Here is an 18843-nt window from a genome sequence, read left to right as displayed (position 1 = left end):
TGTCCAAAAGAACAGTTTAAAACAGCGCTATTTCTTTCATGTTGCTTCTTTTCCAAACTATATATCAATTCCACTTTAAACCACTTCCATGGCACTGGTGATGAGTTACTTCACTATGCGGATAATAGTTTTGACCAGTGTTGCTGAGTAAATATTCTTTGAAATGCACAATTTGCATCCCATTGTATAAAAAAAACTCCCCCTTGGGTGCTATTCAAACGGGGCGATTTCTGTTCGACATGAGCAACGTTTTCTTTTACTTGAACAACACCCGGCACAGCTCCTGCAGCTCCCCTCTGAAATCAGTTGGGTGGCTGCATTGTGTGATAGTTTCAATGTCAATAGGGGTATTTTATTTATTCATGCAATGTTTGTTGGATACCAGTATATTTATTTATTTATGCAATAATGTTTGTCGTATACAGGTATCCGACAAACATTGGATGAATAAATAAACAGGGTCGTGGCTGAGGACCAACTTCCTCTGGTGTCCCCTTGCATGGAGTCACCAGAGGAAGTTAGTTTGCTTGCGGGCGCTTTCCCCCCAGACCCCAGCGCAGAGCATGGGTTTGGGAGCGGGGGCTGACTCTGGCCAGATCCTGAGATCCGGCTACACATCTGGTGCCGGATCTCGGATCCAGCGAGAGCCGGCCCAATCGCCAGCACTGTAAAGGGGACTACTCAGTTCTGGTTGGCTTCTTTTGTCACTTGTTTCAGATAGAAACACTTTCCTGTGTCTCTAATAAACACCAAATACAAATTTAAAACAATTTTAGATTTACTTACTAGTGTGTTATTCCAATTATCCATGTTTACTTACATTTTCAACATACATAGCTTCTCTCTCCTGAAAATGTTCTCTTTCCTTATTGAGGAGATTTTTTAAACTTTCTGTCTGTTCCTGAAGGAGACTGTATTTTTCTTCATTGTCTCCCACCTTCCGAGTTAGATTCTGAATAATTGTCTCCACATCCTGGTAAGCAGAGGGTTTTTCTGTCATCTGATCCTGAGGGAGTCAGTGGAAAAAAATAAATCAGTAAAAATGGCTTTAGGTGATAAACGAGCAGGGACAAACTGCTTCTGCTATCAATTTTTAACTAGCCAATACAAATATTTTTTCAAACTTAAATGAAACTATGATTTTTCAAATGACCTAGGAATCTGTATGCTTGTATATGGTGTTAGGGGAGTGTTCTACAAGTGCTACTTGGTAGCAGCACTTCAAGTCAAATATCCCAGTAGTTTGTAGATCCCCCATCTCTTAGTATCAGTCTGTACTACTGCTAGAACCTTGGAGGTGTGGCAGAGTTGTCAGGCTTATCTTAAGAGGAAGATGTGAGATGTAGGTAAGCACTTTGAATCTTAGTTATCAATACACTTCCAGAGAAACACTTACACATAAATGTATATTAAAATATAGATTTATATTTACACTAGAATCACCTTAAAAGTTTAGTACGGATTCCAAGATGGCTGACATGACTCTCACCGTGAGGAGTGCGCTCCTCCCCGGCATCTCTAAAAAGGAGCAATAAGCTACACCAGCCTAGGACCCAAAAGCAGGAAATGCAGCGTAAATAGCCTGTGAACAACCGGAGCAAAAAGGAACAGCAAACGGTGCGCCGTAACAGGAGGGGGGAAAAGCTAGCGGGCCCAGTACCAACAACAGCGGCCCCTGAGGCGCGGAGACCGGCGGCCGAAGAAGAGCAGGAAGGGAGGTGGAGGAGATCGGAGTCCACCCACCCTCCGGCTCAAGCCACTCAAGATACCGGGGCACCCGCCTACCTGCCAAACCTCAAAGGCGGGGGAGGACAAGGTGTTGTTACGGCCCCCCAGCGGTGCGACTGAAGGGGAATCGGGCGGCAGCTCCACAGCGCTGCCAGGACCGGCAGGAGCGCACCCTGCAGAGTGACCCATCAGAGGAGGAGAAGGAGCGAGTGTACCGGCAACACAAGTAAGGATGAGGGGCAGTGGACAACCTGCAAACCCAACTCTTAAACCCCGGCCTCCACAGCAAACTCCAGCCCCGGAAGGAGCAGGGTCCACAGCAACGGGACGCCACACGGAAGGCCATGAGCCCTCCAAGCACACGCCGCAGCGTTTAGGCAGCCACAAGGAGGGGATACAGAAAGCTCTGCCCAGTTGACACAAGAGAGCTGCAGCCCCGACGTTAATGAACTTCCCCAGAGTGGGACTCACATCAGCGAGCTCATCCAAGCACACACTGATCGAGGAAAGGAGCAACCCCTAGGGGGACACAACTAGCTGAGATATCCACAATTAGTGGGAAGCAACAGCACCGAGTCTGCAGAGACATTCAGCAGCAGTCAAAGCTTCAAGGCTCACGCCCGTTGGTACCTCCCCCTAGAGTTTCGGCTCGAGATGGGCACGAGGGGTGGGAGAGGACCCCTGACCCTACTGCCACCCCTCTTTGCAAGACGCTGGTTCTCTCCTCCACCCACCCACACTGAAGAGAAGCTCCCAGCCAGGGCAAGAGTAAGCACCACCAGGGGAGCAGGGGCAGGCAGGTGAGCCCAAGAGAGGAGGAGCACAAGGCACACCCTACAAAGAGGCCAGGGGGACCCCCGGCTGGTGGAAACCAAGACTGTACCCGCCTCTAGGCCCCCACTGAACACCCACCTGTGATCAGCTAACCCAGCATACAAAGGGAAATTGGATACCCTCACCCCCCAGAAGGGTGAGACAGGCGCCCCCCACATACGGCACATCCGACCAACGCCAAGTGGGCAGGAGCAACCTAGAGAACAGGGGAGAAACCCCCGCCTAAAGACCTAACTAGAAATCAGCTGCACCGGAAGATATTGTGCAATAAATTCAAAGAGACTAAAGAGGGTACCCCAGGACCCAAACACTAAAAAAAGCAGGAAAGGACCCTCCAAAAGCTCTGGAGAAAAGAGGGGGACACCCTGGAAGAGGTAGATACGGCGGGGACAGAGAAGTAAGTACCGGGGGAACCCCCTACTCTACCTCAAGGACAAGAAGACACAAGTGAGGTGTTGCAGCAGTCCTTCAAAGCATTCAGTGACCAGATGACTACCACCCTACAGACAGAATTAAGCTTAATACGCACAGAACTCGCCCAATCCCTGCAAGAAATTAAATACGGCACTGCGGAACAGGGCGACAGGGTTGACACAAATGAGAACGCCATCCAAGAGCTCACAGAGGACACCCCGGAAGATACACGCACTGGCGTATAAGCTAGCGGTCGCAACACACAATCTAGAACTCCAAGCAGAGGATTTGGAGAACCGCTCGAGGTCGAATATTAGGGTGAAGGGGCTGCCCGAGAGCGTGAGCGATGCCGACCTCAGGGAAACAATGCAGCACATGTTTAAAGAATTGCTGGGCATAGAGGCTGGGGGAGAAACCAAATCGACAGAATCCACCGTGTGGGCCCCCTCCGAGAAGAGGCTGGGGCCAAGCCAAGAGAGTTGGTGATGGCTATGCAGTGATGTGACCAAAAGAAACAGATACTACAAGCGGCGAGGAAGGATTCCCTGATAAAGGTGAATGGCACTGCTATAGAACTATAGCAGGACCTGGCCAAAACTACACTTGCTAAGAGGAGGCAAATGGGCCCGGTGACCAAGGTCTTACGGAAACCCAGACTAGGTACAGGTGGACATTTCCCTTCGGGTTGGTCTTCAGATGGGAAGGGTGCCAGCACTGCATCACAATGCTGGAAGAGGGCCTCAAGATCTTGAGCATCGAAGAAGAGGGTGACCCGGCGAGAGGACAATACAGGAGAACGGACCACGAAGGTCACCGGGAGAAGCCATGGGAGTGGAGGAAAGCGGGAAAGTCAAAGTCAAGGCGCAGGCACCTGCAGTGTCCGGGTGGGGAGGGGGGCGGGGCAACAATCAAGTCCCCAGGCTAAATAGACACTCCTTTAAAAAAAGGTCCAGGTGGGATCACCAGGCACAAGGCCTGTCTCCGAGGAGACTCAAGGGGAGCACCAGCTCATAGCTGCCCAGGGAGGTGGGAGGGACGATTGCGCCACTTGGAAGTGGGAGAGGGTGAGGGGATGGCTCTACCCGCAAGTTTTATCTCTGGGAATGGGAAGAGAGCCAGCAACCCAGGACAATGTTACACACGGGGGAAGTTACAGCGAGTTCAACTGGAGGGGGCAGGGTTAGAGTAGGAGGGGGATTGCAGCAACTCGATAGCAACCAGGGTACAGTGAGGTATGGGTAGTAGCAAAGGGATCCAGATTCTAACACTCAACATTATAGGGCTAAACAACTCAGCCAATAGATGGAAACTAGAGCACCTTCTCCAGAATGATAAACCCAAAATTGGGACTCTCCAAGAGACCCACATCTGCTCTCAAGACAAGCATAGGCTGAAGTTGAGAGGTTACCCCTACGTCCTGCAAGCCAACTACAAGAATAAGGTTAGAGGGGGTCCTCATTGCGCTCAGACACCATCCTAATGTGCAAATAACTGACAAGGAGGGCAGGTTTCTCTTTGTCCAATTACAATGGGGAGGAAAACCCCTCACTATAGCCACAGTGTATGCCGCCAACTCTGGGCAGGACGGATATCTCAGGGGGTGATGGACAAATTAGACCAATTCACAAAGGGCCAGTTGATACTCACAGGGGACTTTAATCTGGCGTGGCACCCGAGCAAAGACAGAAGTGCGGATAGGACTCCCACATCTAGTGGCCCATCTAATAGGCTTCAGGCTAGGATGGACAGACTAGCTATTGTAGACACATGGCATGAACTAAGGGGAGACTCTGGTACACATAGTACTCCCACTTCCCACTTACACAGAACATTCTCAAGAATCGATTACATCTGGGTCTCGGTGTCACTACTTGGCAAAGTGCGAAGCATAGATGTGGGGCCTATCACCCTATCTGACCACGCCCCATTGCAACTAGAAATCAAATGGGAAAAAGGGGTGTCGGATGTTTGGAAATGGCAGTTTCCCCACCACTTGCTCGGAGATACAGTAACATGTGACTAACTACGCAAAGCTATCCACGATTTTTACATGGATAACAAGACCCCGGAGGTGCAAGAACCAGTGGTGTGGGACACCTTCAAGGCAACCATGAGGGGGGTGCTCTTTGCTAAACAGGCAGCACAGGCCAAACAGGAACGGGACCTCCAGTCGGACCTAGAAAAGCGTTTAAAAGGGGTAATGGAGAAAATGGAAACTGATAAAGGGGCAGAGATCAGGAAAGAATATAGGCACCCTAAGGGGCAAATCAGAGTCTTGCTAACAAAGCAGGTAGAAAAGTCACTACTTTATCTGAGGCAGAGATACTACCTCCAGGCTAAGAAATCGAGCAGGTCTTTGGCCAGGCAGGTCAAAAAACCAGCAAAAAACCTGACAGTGACCTCCGAAAGGCCTTTCTAGGATCCTGCCACCTAAAAAGACTGGGCCAGAGCCAGCGAGAATCTCTGGAGGGGATGATAACAGAAGACGCGGTTCGGGCGGCAATCGCTTCCACCAAGTAAAGCGCCCTATCGTCCTAATAAACCTTGATGCCAAAATCTTCACAAAAATCTTAACAACAAGAATGGACAAAATAATCCCAGACCTGATACACCCTGACCAGGCTGGCTTTGTCAATGGGAGACAAACGTTCAACAACATTAGGCGAATATCCCATCTAATAGGGAAATCAAACAGGGCGGGCCTGAGGTCGGGGTTCTTAGTACTAGATGCCTAGAAGGCCTTCGACCGGGTCGAATGGTCATTCTTATTCGCTACTATGAAAGCAATGGGGTTCGGCCCAGCCTTTCTTCGCCTGGTTGAAGCCAATTTCAGATCACTGCTGATCAGGTTAGCTATCAATGGGTACCTCTCACAACCGATGGGGATCTCAAGGGGAACTAAACAGGGATGCCCATGTCACCAGTCCTGTATGCGATTTTCCTCGAGCCATTTCTGGCTAGAATCAGACAGGAGAGGGGAATAAAAGGGATCACATTCAGAGGGAGGACCACAAGGTAATGGCGTTTGCAGACGACCTGCTGGTCGTACTCACGGACATGGACACCTCCCTCCCAAAACTAACAGAACTTCTGGTGGAATTTGGCAGTGTGGCGGGTCTGAAGACCAACACCCAAAAATCTGAAAAATAAAATTACAGGGAGACAAGTCCCCAGAACCCCTAGACACAGGGCAGTTTGCACGTACGGAGGGATCTCTCCGCTACCTGGGAGTGGAAGTAACCCCCTCCCTAGAGGATATGTACCAAGCTAATTATCCACAGCTGCTGGAAACATTTAAGACGTGGCTGGGCGAAAAGAGGCTAACATATCTTGGATGGGCTACATCAGTGTCATCAAAATGATAATTCTCCCCAGAGCACTGCATTATTTCCTGGCCCTTCCCTTGGCGGTTCCTAAACATTTCTTCAAAGCTCTGAATAAACTGGTGCGGAACTACATTTGGCAGGGGAGAGGACAGAGGGTGGCATGGAAAGTTATGATCACCCCCACGGGGGCGGGGGAAACTTTATGATGTATTACCGGGCAGCCCACCGGAGGGTAATCCGAGACTGGTTTGTTGCGAACCCAGACAGCATCTGGCGTAGGATGGACAGGGCAGTAGTGGGCCGGCCCTTAGACAAAGTCCTGTGATATTCCAGGGCAGATAGATCCCCCAAAATGTACAAAAGCAGAATAATGGCCCTGGTGGTAAATATATGTGACGCTATGGTTAAAGAGGCGGGGATCACGTCCCCTCTCCATCACCGTTTACTCCCCTTTTCCGGAACCCACAATAGACTTCGGGGTTGGAGAAAGGAGCATTTGCTAGATGGGAAGAAGCAGGATGCACCCGCGCAAAGGACATGATGGAGGTACATGAGGGTAAATCATTTCAACTACGCATGCAATTCATGGGGCTGAGGCAGGAGGACAGGTACCATTACGCTCAACTGAGGCATTGGCTCTCCTCTCAAGACATGAAAAAATCTGCTGCCAGAGACTTTACCCCGCTAGAAAGGTACTTTCTAACGAACACCAGTGACAGGCAAGTAATTAGCAAACTCTACAAGTTGTTTGCCACGCCAACAACTCAGCACCTATGGCCCTATATGAGACAATGGGCTGACACATGGTGGTCATGTCCCCTTTTAAAGCCATTCTGGGAAGTGGTCAAAGAAATGAAAGATATTTTTGGTCCCCAAGTACAGAGAGAATATGGAGAAGCCATGCAGGGCCTCAGCGATCTACTGGACATATTACTGACCAAGCCACAGAGGAAAGGTTACATGGTCCTAAGTGGGGCGGGTCTCTCTCTAATTGTGCAAAAAAGTGGAAGCAAACCACAATCCCCAACGAACAGGAATGGATAGCTAAAATATGGCACTACACCTCACTGGAATGGGTAATCTACACCATCCAAAGAGACTATGTGAAATTCAAAACCGAGTGGGACCTGGTCCTAAACTTCCTAGACAAAGACTATCGCGAACAAGGGTGCCCTCAGAGACTACGATTATTGGACATACTATAAGCTACGAATCATGTACCCAGAACATTATCCTCAGAACATAAACTTTATTGCGATCCAGGGATGGGGTGGGGTTTGGGGGAATAGGGAGGGGAAGGGGCAGGAGGGAGGTCTGTTTGGATGGGGACAGTTATTGTTCAAAATTAAAAATGCCCATAAAAACTACTTTAAAAATGTTTTAGTACATATAACCAAAACACATAGGAATACTTTCAGATACTTTTCAAAGGCCACTGCTTAGTTGGTAGTTGCTTGCAGTAATATTTGTTAGAGATTTGACAGTAATGACAGTTCTATCGTATTATCCGTAATAACGCACACTCGCGAACACTAGTAGAAATACGGTAAAAGCATTTAGTCTGCAAACACATAAGGCATTGATGTTTATGAAGGAAAACAGTTGGTTAGGGTTATACTAGCAGAACTTCAGGTTCTAGAGGCAGTTTCTTCGCACAAGTCTTTTAGAGTCCAAAACGCAACCATAGCTAAAAGGCAGTTGGGAATGGATTCAAGTCTTGTGAAGCAGCAGAAGTTCAAAAGTTCCTGTGGATACTTTCTAGTCTCTAAGAAGGAACATTTTGGACGTCTGAACCAATGTCAGAGACCCTGTTAAAGGACTCGCAAAAGTGACACAAGCAGCAGCTTGAGTCGGAGGTAAGAGGGGGTTACCCAGGATACCTTGAGGTGCACTCCAACACTCTGGAGCGACTTCACAGAGTCAGGTAAGCAATACCTTTCTCCCCACAGTACCATCGTTTAGAAGAACATATTGTGGCTGGATTCTCCTCGACAGGACGGGGCAGGTATCGACCTCTGGATTCCTTAGTCTGGTGACGAAAGGCAGGACAAATGACAGGTTCACTCAGCAGCAGTCTCAAGAGAGGATCTCTGGCACAGCTTTCAATGACTTTTCACATCAGTCTGTGGATTGGGCGCCTTTTCAGCAGCACCAACAAAGGCACGATTCGCCCGGTCGATCTTCGCTTCTAGCAGTCCCATACTCTGGTGAGTGGGTTTGGGCAAGTTGGATCGGATCTCTGGAGTGTCTTGAGGGCCCACCAAAGAGTTGCACTCGGAATGCGCAGCTGGTCTCCTGGAATTGGGGTTTTGCGGCTCGTGAAACTCACAGCACCTCGGGAGATGGCTCAAAACAGAGTTTTTCTTGGGACTGGTTGTGCCCACCAGTCAAAGGGAAGGAGTCATCCTCTTCGGGGCTCCTCTGTTGCATAGAAAACAGGGTCAGGGCAGCAGTGGTCGCTTCACAGTGTTGAAAAGGGTCTGCAGGCGTCTCTGGTCATCTTCTTCTTCGGTTACTTCAGCTTCCAGCTTTCCACTCCAGGAGCCTCACCTTTTATTCAGTTCAAGCACTCACTCACTCCTCTGCAATCTCAGCAATTTACAGAAAGGGCCGTTTGGCTGTCCAACCAGGACAGCCAGACCCCCTGTGGGAGCTGGTCCTATTCAGGAACTCTGGTAGACAACGGAAAGGGGGGTGGAAGACTCCTCCCCCACTTCCTGCCTCCACAGACACTCTGGTTCCTAGGCGGGGATACCTACTGGTTCCCGCCAAAGGAAAAACACACACACAGGGCTCCTCCCCCCAGAAGAAGGGCTAACAAAGAACAACCACGCTAGAAATGGCGAATAAAGAAGGGAGCCCCTGAGTTGGTACTTGGGTGCCACAATTGTGCACTACCGAGGCTATGGACATAGCCCGTGGTAGAAATTATACACAATAGTTGGTAGGACACGTCCACTGCCACCAGTCATAACTAGGAGTTGGTCTATGTGACTAACATGTCACAGGAATAAAAGAGAAGGGGGATACCAAGTATCCTTTGGCACTCCACTGAAGGTGGTGTGTGCCAGTCTCTTAGATCATACAGTTTTAGAAGAGTTACAAAGTTTCTCTCCATCTTTAAGAACAGTAGTTACTCAAAGATATGAAAAGATTTCTTAAAGGAGGACCCTAAGGGTCCGCAGCAACACTGCCCATAAGGAGCTGTGTACTACAAACAGTAAAAAATAGATGCCTTTAAGATATATGGAGAAAAGTGTACTCCATAGGACAGTAAAAAATAAAAAGGAAACAGTTCAAAAAGACAGAGCCCATAACAATGAATGACTGGGAAAAGGGCCCACTCATTCAGGATTAAAGGCAAAGGTCCAGAAGTCCAGCATAAAGTGCTGGGGGTCTCACTAGGAGAGGGGATGAAGCATGCACATGATAAATATCCCTAACATATGGCATCTGATAATAGATTACTAAAGTTATGACTAATTAAAATACAGCTAAACCATTTCAAATTAAAAGTCAATCACTCTAATGCAACATGAAAACTGGTAAGTAGCACCATCTTAGTCGAACTTTAAGAGAGAAGAAAAAATAACCCAAAGTACACAATAAAGTCAAGCACAATCAAAGTGAATTATCCCACCATTAAACATATTTTATTTGATCTGTTTTCGAAAGCCATTTTCTAATCACAGGTAAAAGAAGGGGAGAGGTGGCCCGGAAAGCCAGAGTAGGGAGCAATGATGATGAACAGGTCTCCCATGAACAAGTTGAACATGGGGGTTTGGAGCATGGATTCTCACAAACTAAGCAGCATACATTGAACAAGCGCTGTTCAAAACAATAGATTGAAATTGATGATTTCCATTTCTGAAACACTTGAACATAACTTTCTTTCTATATGGCACTTACTATCTATTCTCAATACAAACTACTGTGAAAATCAACAGTACCACAGCATCACATACATCTATATCATACAGATGCGTTGCTATTCATCATATGCTATGACATTTAGAACGCGCCTGTACATAGGTGCGACAAGACAAGGAGGGGGAAACAAAGGGAGGGCAAAATAACGATCTTACTAGGCCCTGTGTCATTCAGATCGTGCAAGTTCGGGGAACAGGGAAGGGGAGAAGTGCCAGTAGTGTTGCATATATACACTACCTTAAATAATCCAACCGCTGACAAAGATATTTATGCATTCAACAAGCACTCTCTTTAGTGTCTTGTTTTATTTAACAATGGAGTTTTTTTATAATTTTGAAAGTTTCCAATACTTGATGAATGCAGGCACACAGTACATTGACAGTAAAGGGTGAACATGAGCTCATGAAACCAGCATTGCAGAGTCCTTGCACTGCTTTAGAGATAAATGTTGGTAGTACAGATGATGCTTTCTGCAGTTTCACAGTTCAGCCTCAAAAGAACGACCTATGTGTGGCTATTAAACTCAATTTCTTTATAAAGGGCTGTACATCCCATTTCACTAAAAGTGCAAATTCCTTTTTTCCCCAACAATGTTCAATATGTCATGTCATTTCTGTATCCCTCGCTCTGACCTATTTGCATGCCTTTGTATAGCTATCTGATTTCAAACTATATTTTTTAGATTCAACCTAATCCTTTAAGGATGCCTTGAATCCTTGTCCACAGGGACACCACAGGAGAACACTGGTATAGGCAAAGAATATAACAGAGTGTAGCCCGGGTACTAACTGAATTAAGGCGAAAACAGAAGCACTCCCTTTCAAAGAGGAGTTTCACTCATTTACAGTACATACTCCGAGACCCTAGACCCTGGCATTAATTACAACAATGTATATTAATATTCACATTGTTTTAATATGCACAACATAATGCAAGCACATTTGGTAATTTGTGCAAAAACAATAACAAATTAAACAATATTTAAAACAAAGCTGCTTCCCAAAACAAAGCACTATTGTGTGCTGCATGTGGCCCTCAGATTTGTACTAGTGACCACAAGTCCATACCACCAAGTTTGTTCAGAATATGTTCAATATTTAGGAGGTCCAAAGAATACTAACATGTTTCACCCCATATGGTAGTTACAGTCCATTCTATAGGTGAACACGTTCTTGCATATCCAGCTGCAGAATTGCAGAGCACTGGTAGGGTTAACGTGGCTACTACAGTTAACCGTGGTTCAAAGGCATGATAATGGGAAGCACCGGGCACCACATGCAGACACTGCACTTACAAGAACTGGCCCAAGGTGTCATAGGTCCAGATAAAAGAAGAAACATCTCAACAGTCTTTCTACTGCATATTGTTCTTGGATTTGGTTTCAGTTTCATGTAGGACATTTGTAATGTTCTACATCCACCATTCCTACGCACAGAAAAAATGTGAGCAGCTTGCATGAAGGACACAATACTTTAATAATTCAGCCAATATTGTCTTTCTATTAAATAATCAGGAGTCATCGTATGTAAAACCTCAAAATATACTGTTAGAAGATTTTCCAATAGTCCTCCTATGATGGCTTACGCAGATGGGTCTATCAGTGATAAGCAGGGCGTTCTTAAGTTATTTCTGGTTCGCCAACTGGTAGCTATGCGGAGCAGTGAAGGCATCACTCTAAGGAGGAGAGTAGCAGAGATGCCAAGGTCGAGCAATTATTTTGCTGGAGGTTTTGTATCCCTCCGACATCAACCCCCTTCATCTTGCTGTAGACTGTCTCTCCCCAAAAAAGCATACTAGTGTTGTATTATTTGAATATTATGAGGCATGTTACAGGTTAAGATGGATTTCTAAAATCAGCCCCTGTGGGGAGGATTTTAGGAGGCCAACCTATTTATGTAAAATACGGAAGACACAGAGGTTAGATAAACCCCAATCAAGGTAGAGTGGTAGAGCAGTCAAGGCTTAGTCTCAGGAAAAGTAGTACACTGGTCTACAGCTACAATGAGTTCACACAGAACACCAATAATTCAATGTGTATTAGGCCTTTATGAACACATTTAGCATAAAAACTAAAAAAACAGTTATGAAATGCAATCAAAAAGCCTATATAATGTACATTCACCCTTATAAATAAGATTGCATATGAATAATATAACAGTTGTGAACAGGTGAGTCATCAGATGCAGGAAAAACTGTTTGAATAGTTGGGATAAGCACAAGCACAAATCCGGTTTCCTCTGTCATATGAAGTATTCCAGCCCCAAAATGTATGGGGCCTTCTACCCAAAAAGTCAATTTCAAGACCTTTCAAAACTGTTGCAGCAAGCTGTGGTGGTGTTTTGAAAGTTTTTTTCCCAACATTTTTTTTTATTGATTTTCCTTTTTGAAAAAACGCAAGTACATTGTATAGCAATAAACACACAGTTAATATACAACTTAAAATAACTTTGGGGGTACTGCAAGGTGTATCCGCAAATTCAGGCACAGAATTAATTATTCTCATATTGCTCCCCAGTTAAAGCACAGGTAAATTAGGCGTTTTTTGGTATAGGTGAGGTTAACGAGTCAACTCCTGCTTTCATAGGTGCGAAAAAACTTTCCATTGACATGGGATCACAGACTGGTTCTCCTCTAGATTGATGTGCGATAAATGGTGCTCAAATTGATATGTACTTGGTTAGTGCATGTGGATGTGATCTTCTCCATAGTACATACATGTCAAAATCTTGTCCACCACATGCAGATGGGCAAGAGGGCGGGTGTCCGCCGTTTTTCAGCAACGTGAAATTACCAAACATGTTAGCATTTGATTAGCTAATTTGGAGTGTGTAGCCCCCAAAGTAGATATCTATTGGTATAACCCCCTGGAGAGTTACTAGAGCGTCCATTGGAAGGGAACTGCTCAGTATTTTATGAATTATGTGCATAATGCTCATCCAAAATGGTTTTATTTTATGGCAGTGCAACCACATATGCGCCATGGTTCCAACCACATCACAACCCCCTCCAACAATTCACAGAAGCCCCCAAGGTGCATCTTATGGATTCTATCCAGAAACAGATACCATCAAGATTTTATTTTGCAGGTATTTTCCATAATAGTAGTGCACATCGAAGATTTGGATGCCCTTTGACATATGAGTTGCCAGCAAGTTTTGGAGATCCGACGTCCAAAGCTCTTCCTGCCATCGCTTCGTGTAGGGAAGAGATTCCTAAACATTGCCCTCATTTAGTAATTTGAATGTAGCAGAGATTTTGTGTGCTGAAAGGTTGAAGGATAACTTTTCGAAGGCTGCTGTTTCCCCCTCTTCCCAAAGTGAACTTTCTTTAAAGTAAGAGCAGCATTTACTTCAAGTCAGGTAAATCCATCCTAGGAAAGGATACTTAGCCCAGGTTCGATATCCAAAAAGGCCAGGGCAGAGGGAGTTTAGGGACAAGGGATCTACACCCAAGGTTACCCTATGGGGCAAAAGGGTGTGGGGGGTCGACACAGAAACAGATATGTTCACTTACCCCCATGACTCTGATTCTTCCAGGTGACACTGCAAATCGTCCAGAATTCACTGGGGTCACAGTCCTCTGTCCGTGGTTCGGGTGAAAGAAGTTAAGGGGTTGCAGGTGCAGAGGTATCTTTTTCGTGTCAGGAGCTGGTCTCGGTTCTCACCAGATGGTTCCAAGCAACTTCTTGAGGAACACCCCCCAAATGAAGAAAAGATGCAGACTTTAGCAGTGCAGACACAGGATTGCAAAGAGATTGTTCCAGCGGAGGTCAACTTGGCCAGGTGGCGACAGGCAATCTTCCACGGGTGAACAGAGAAGTAGCCCCAGCACAGCTTTCCTTGTCGTGAGAGGGCTGAAAATGCCATGACAGGCGACTTATGGCATACGCTGAAGATCTTGGTACTAGTACACGCTCGGAACGACGGCTGCAGGGAGGCAGCACAAAAGGAAGCTAATCAGTCCACCGGGTGGTCCATGGAAACTTCCAAAGTCTTTCAAGGCGTGGATTATCGAGCAGGGGTCGAGGCTGGTTGATCCTACCTGTCCAAGGGTCGAAGCACCAACAATGGTCTTCTGAGATCAGGCAGAGGAGCAGGGCAGGAGTCGTCCACAGGCCGTCAGCTTCATCGTATGAGTCTTGTTCCAATGATTATCGCTCGAATAGTTGCAGGAGACCTCTTTTTATCCAAGATTCAGTCTGGCAGCGAGACCACCAACGGTAAGGATCTACAACAATCCAACAGCCCAGGCTTGTCGAATCCAGGACAATTACTGGTCATCACATCTGTCCAGCAACAGACTTCCGGGCACCAGAGGATGTGGACTGGGACCAGACTGTCCCGGATAAATCCTTTGGCTTGCACACACAAAGCCCACTTGCCCGAAAAAGCAGCAGTTTTCATCGACAAAGGGGTTACCATATATGGCAGTTCCTGACCCTTCCCAGGTCAGGAAGGCTAAAGGACAAGATGGCCAAAGAACAAGCAAATCTCTTGTAGCACGGCCATTTTAGGGTGCTAGCCACCTTTAGTAGACATTTGCAGTAAATGCAAAAGCGCACAGGAAAATATCACAAACAGTAAAAATCACAGCTGCCACCAGATTTTCTTAGGCACGTCTTCAAAGTTACCAAAAAGTCATTGGGTAAAAAGTTATAAGGATCCAAAGTATCCTAACTGCACTTCACTGGAAGATGATGTGTGCAATTGTAAAGATTCAAGAATTCCAAAAGAGTGACAAGGTCTTTCAATACTGACAGTCTTAGGGACTAGTCAGTGTTCCAATAAGAATGAGCAAAACAAGCAAAGGAAGTAAATCAGAAGGCTATACTGACTTTCAAAAGTCAGGACAGGGTTCACAAATGAGCAAAACGACTCGGGGGTCCCATAGAAAAATCTATTGGAAATCTAAAGGTACAAAAAGAAAATCTTTCCTAACATTAAGTGCTACCCAATGGTTGATAGCACAGTAATTCTAATTCCATTTAATTGCTAAACTGTCTGCATACATGCAAATGAACATATATGCTAACCTGCCCCACTGAATAAGGAAGATGCTAGTAAAATCATGTTTCTTTTTGTTGCATTGTACGACTTGTAGTCCTGGATTTATAATGCAAAGTACGCAAAATGAAAAAAGTACGTGAACAGGCCAATCTAAGCTTGTGTCACAGATCAAGAGCACACCAACTCTTGAAGAAGGTTCAAGGGTTTTTGGAGAAGATGCTCACTAAGGGCCGTCTCACTTTCTCATCTCCCGTGGGGTTTTCCCCTCTCTAGCAGTGTCCCTCAACCCCAAGGCAGTCACTAGAGATCAGTAACCCTTACTATCAACAGCGGACTGCAAATGGCAATGGCCTAAAGGCAAAAAACCTGTCTCCCTCTGGGGATACCTAGGTGGATCCTATCCATTGTTCCCTCAAAACAATATTAGTCTTTAAGATATGTCAGTCTTCAGACTTATCTGAGAACCGCAAGAGAATACCCTATATGAAGATCTGAAACAGGAATTAACTAAAAACAATTGAAAAAATGTGTCCGGCCTGGCTAACCATGCCCAAAAATGTGTCCAAGTCTGTGAATGCGAAATAGTTTATCTAATTAAAAATCCAATGCTTGTAAAAAAGCGACAAAAAAGAAAGGATTGAATATTAACTATTGATGAAACTATCAAATTCCAATTTGGTATAAGACAAACCACAGGGCTTCCTACCAAGATACCTGACCCATTTTCCTAATGCTAGGCCAGAATGATTTCCTTAGATTCAGACTAAATTTACTACCCACAAGGGAAATCCTCCACTCTAGTAGACATAAGGACGTGTACACCGATAACCTATGCCAACGGTGCAATCTCGGGCATACCGAGAACTTAAGACACATTCAGATAGATTGCCCCGGTACTGTAATACATTGGGTGGCCAAGCTCTTAAGGTTCGTAAAGATTGGTGGCACAACACTCAAGCTTTTTGGGATTGTCAGGACAAGAATGTCTTCTAACTAATCAAGAAGTAGTACTCATGCGGAATATGGAGCTCCTAAAGTGAAAGTAACACTGAAATGTTTAGAACCTTATTTTACTACATATTCTTTCTTTATTTCATTTAATGTTCCCCTCGATCTGTATTACTGTCATATAAGAATTAGATATGTCAAGGCTTGGGGTATTAGGGAGAGTTTCTAAGCGCTGTAGGTCAGAAGTTAGAAGATGCCTGTCGCTCCCTAAGTCACCTGGAAGTTATACCCACTCCTTCTTTGGAAGTTGATAAGAAATGTTCGGGGCTTCTAGAAATGCGCCGGGCAGTATACATACTTGTTTATTGATAGTCCTTAGTTTAGTCAAGACCTATAATAATCACTCTAATCCAATAATGAGATATGAATCTGTTTATTTATTGTGTATCGATTTTAACAGTTTTTTGTACTTTGGGAAAAGTTGAATTAATTTTTGAGTATAACACAATAATTTTTAAAAAGTGGAATAGATGCCTTGCAATTGCCAGGATCTCTCGTCCTTCCCAGCTCATCCTTTATTCCTCGCCATGATGCTTCTCCTTTATTTCCCACCTTCTACTCTCCTCCCTTATGTTTCTATCCCTCTCCTCCTCCTGTCCCTCCCTCTAACACGCTCTTCCGTGCTGATGTTCTTTCATCGCCTATTACTCCTCTGCTCTCTACTACTCTCCCCTACTCTCCCCTCCTCTGCACTAAATTACTCTCCCCTCCCCACTACACTCCTCACTACTATCCCCTCTCCACAACACTACCACCTGCTCTCCACAACACTACCATCTGCTCTCCACAACACTGCCATCCTCGCTCCACACTACATGCATGTCCCACCTTCTTCCCAAGTCACCCTCCTTTCAATCTCATATTCAACTGATACAATCACAATCACATACACCCACTAGTCTTACATTCAATCTCAGTCACTCTTCACTCACCAAACAGGCACTCTCACACCTAAGTAACACTTTCTCTCACCAACCAATACCTCACATTGCATACACTCTAGGTTTCCTCCACACTTTGCTGCACCATCCTTCCCTCGCCAGGTCTCTTGTTCCACCTTCAACTTCCTTCACCTTAACCAAACAACCCACACTGATGGGGCCCCTTTGCTCCCTCACCTTCCCTCTCCCCCCAGATTGGTGCTGTATGTCAGCTAGATTCCCCAGGCCACCAGTCACCTTCTTTCTCCCCCTGGGAAAGGTTACGATTATCAAAATGAATAAAACAGGTTTTCAGCCCCGGCACCCTTTCCGTACGTGGGTCCACAGGCTCCTTGTAATGGCAGCCCGCTACCAGAAAAATCTGTATTAGATGGAGCTTCCCAAGTGGTGGTTCCCTTGTTCTACACCGTTTCGCTTCCCGGGGACTTCTGAAGCTGGGTATTCACTACAATGACACCTGGTAGCTGTAGTCCTACAGAGGGGAAAAAGAAAGACTGGTCAGCATTGTGCACAACAGGTATGTGGTGATGGACACTGATACTTGATATTCTCATCCAGGCACATGTAGAAGGGACAGAGAAAGGGGACCTCCCTACTAAACACCTCATTTCTGTGGCAGGATTGGCTTTGGTAAACACCCCGGTAGGCCTCCTGCCGCAAGTAGAGAGGGGTCCCAACCTGCTATGGTGAACAGGAAAGACACTGATGACTCGCCAAACCGAATAAAAAGTAGTGGAGCGGAGTGGTGAGGCTTAGACTCAGGAGGGGTGTGAGAGTGGTCTGGGGATACAATCATACACGCACACTTCCAATAATATCAGTTAGTCAGGGAATTATACAAATATACAATTATTTACTTATCCTTGAAGATGCAATCTAACCAATGAAAACCTCATAAGTATTATGTGAGAAACCTAAAGGTGTCTCACCTGCTAGTCCCGGGGATCTGTCATCCAGGTGGCCAGGACACGGCCATCGCTATTAGACCCAGTTCCTGGGGGTGGACCAGTGCGGGAGGATCTCCTGGATGGGGGTCTTCGGGGAGAGGAAGTGGGACACTGAAGGCTGAGACGTGGTATCCCCTTCCTTATAACACCTTTTCCCCCACCTACCAGGTAGGATACCTAGAAACTAACCCCAGCCCCCTTTTCCGACTCAAACACTTTCTCATAGACAGTTCATCGTGAGCGACAACAGACCACCACCAGAGCTGTATACCCGACATGTCCCAACACAAGGGTCAGGCAGAGTCAGGCAATTACCTATAATTACACACATCTGACTTCCATCACACTCACCACACGGATAAAAGGAGGAGAACGAAAGCACACCCTGAGCAAGGCAAAACGCACGAGGAAGCAGCAATTCCAAAATGGCAGTTTAAACAGATGAGAAAGGCGGCGAGACCAGAGAGGACGACAACGAGGGAATTACCCTTGCACTTTTCAACAAAGGACAGTGACCTTCAAGAAGCCTCAAGGAAAAGAAACATAAGACCGGGAATAGCAGCTGACGAACGGTGTAGTGTGTGTCAAAGGTACATAGGGCCCTCCTGCATTGATAGCCAATGCAGGGAGAAGCGATTGCCACCGTGGTACTGTCCATGACTCTGACAGCAAAGCAACGCCAGCGAGTTCAGCACAGCCAGTGAGTTGG

At 46.1% G+C, this 18843-nt stretch overlaps 1 protein-coding gene across 4 annotated transcripts in view; it reads right to left on the bottom strand.

Moving 5' to 3' along the window:
- The window catches only part of LOC138503575 (golgin subfamily B member 1-like), a 1546163-nt gene that overhangs the window by 1165412 nt on the left and 361908 nt on the right, over nt 1-18843 (bottom strand). For all 4 annotated transcript variants that reach the window (XM_069623402.1, XM_069623405.1, XM_069623404.1 and 1 more), the window contains exon 7: nt 821-1006. In XM_069623402.1, coding sequence (XP_069479503.1) covers nt 821-1006 — 186 coding nt within the window. The remainder of the gene's footprint in view (nt 1-820; nt 1007-18843) is intronic.

This window comes from Ambystoma mexicanum, chromosome 11, assembly GCF_040938575.1.
Source record: "Ambystoma mexicanum isolate Mex_15411 chromosome 11, UKY_AmexF1_1, whole genome shotgun sequence".
In the NCBI taxonomy this organism is placed as follows: domain Eukaryota; kingdom Metazoa; phylum Chordata; class Amphibia; order Caudata; family Ambystomatidae; genus Ambystoma; species Ambystoma mexicanum.
This window is presented reverse-complemented; position numbering and strand designations above follow the sequence as displayed.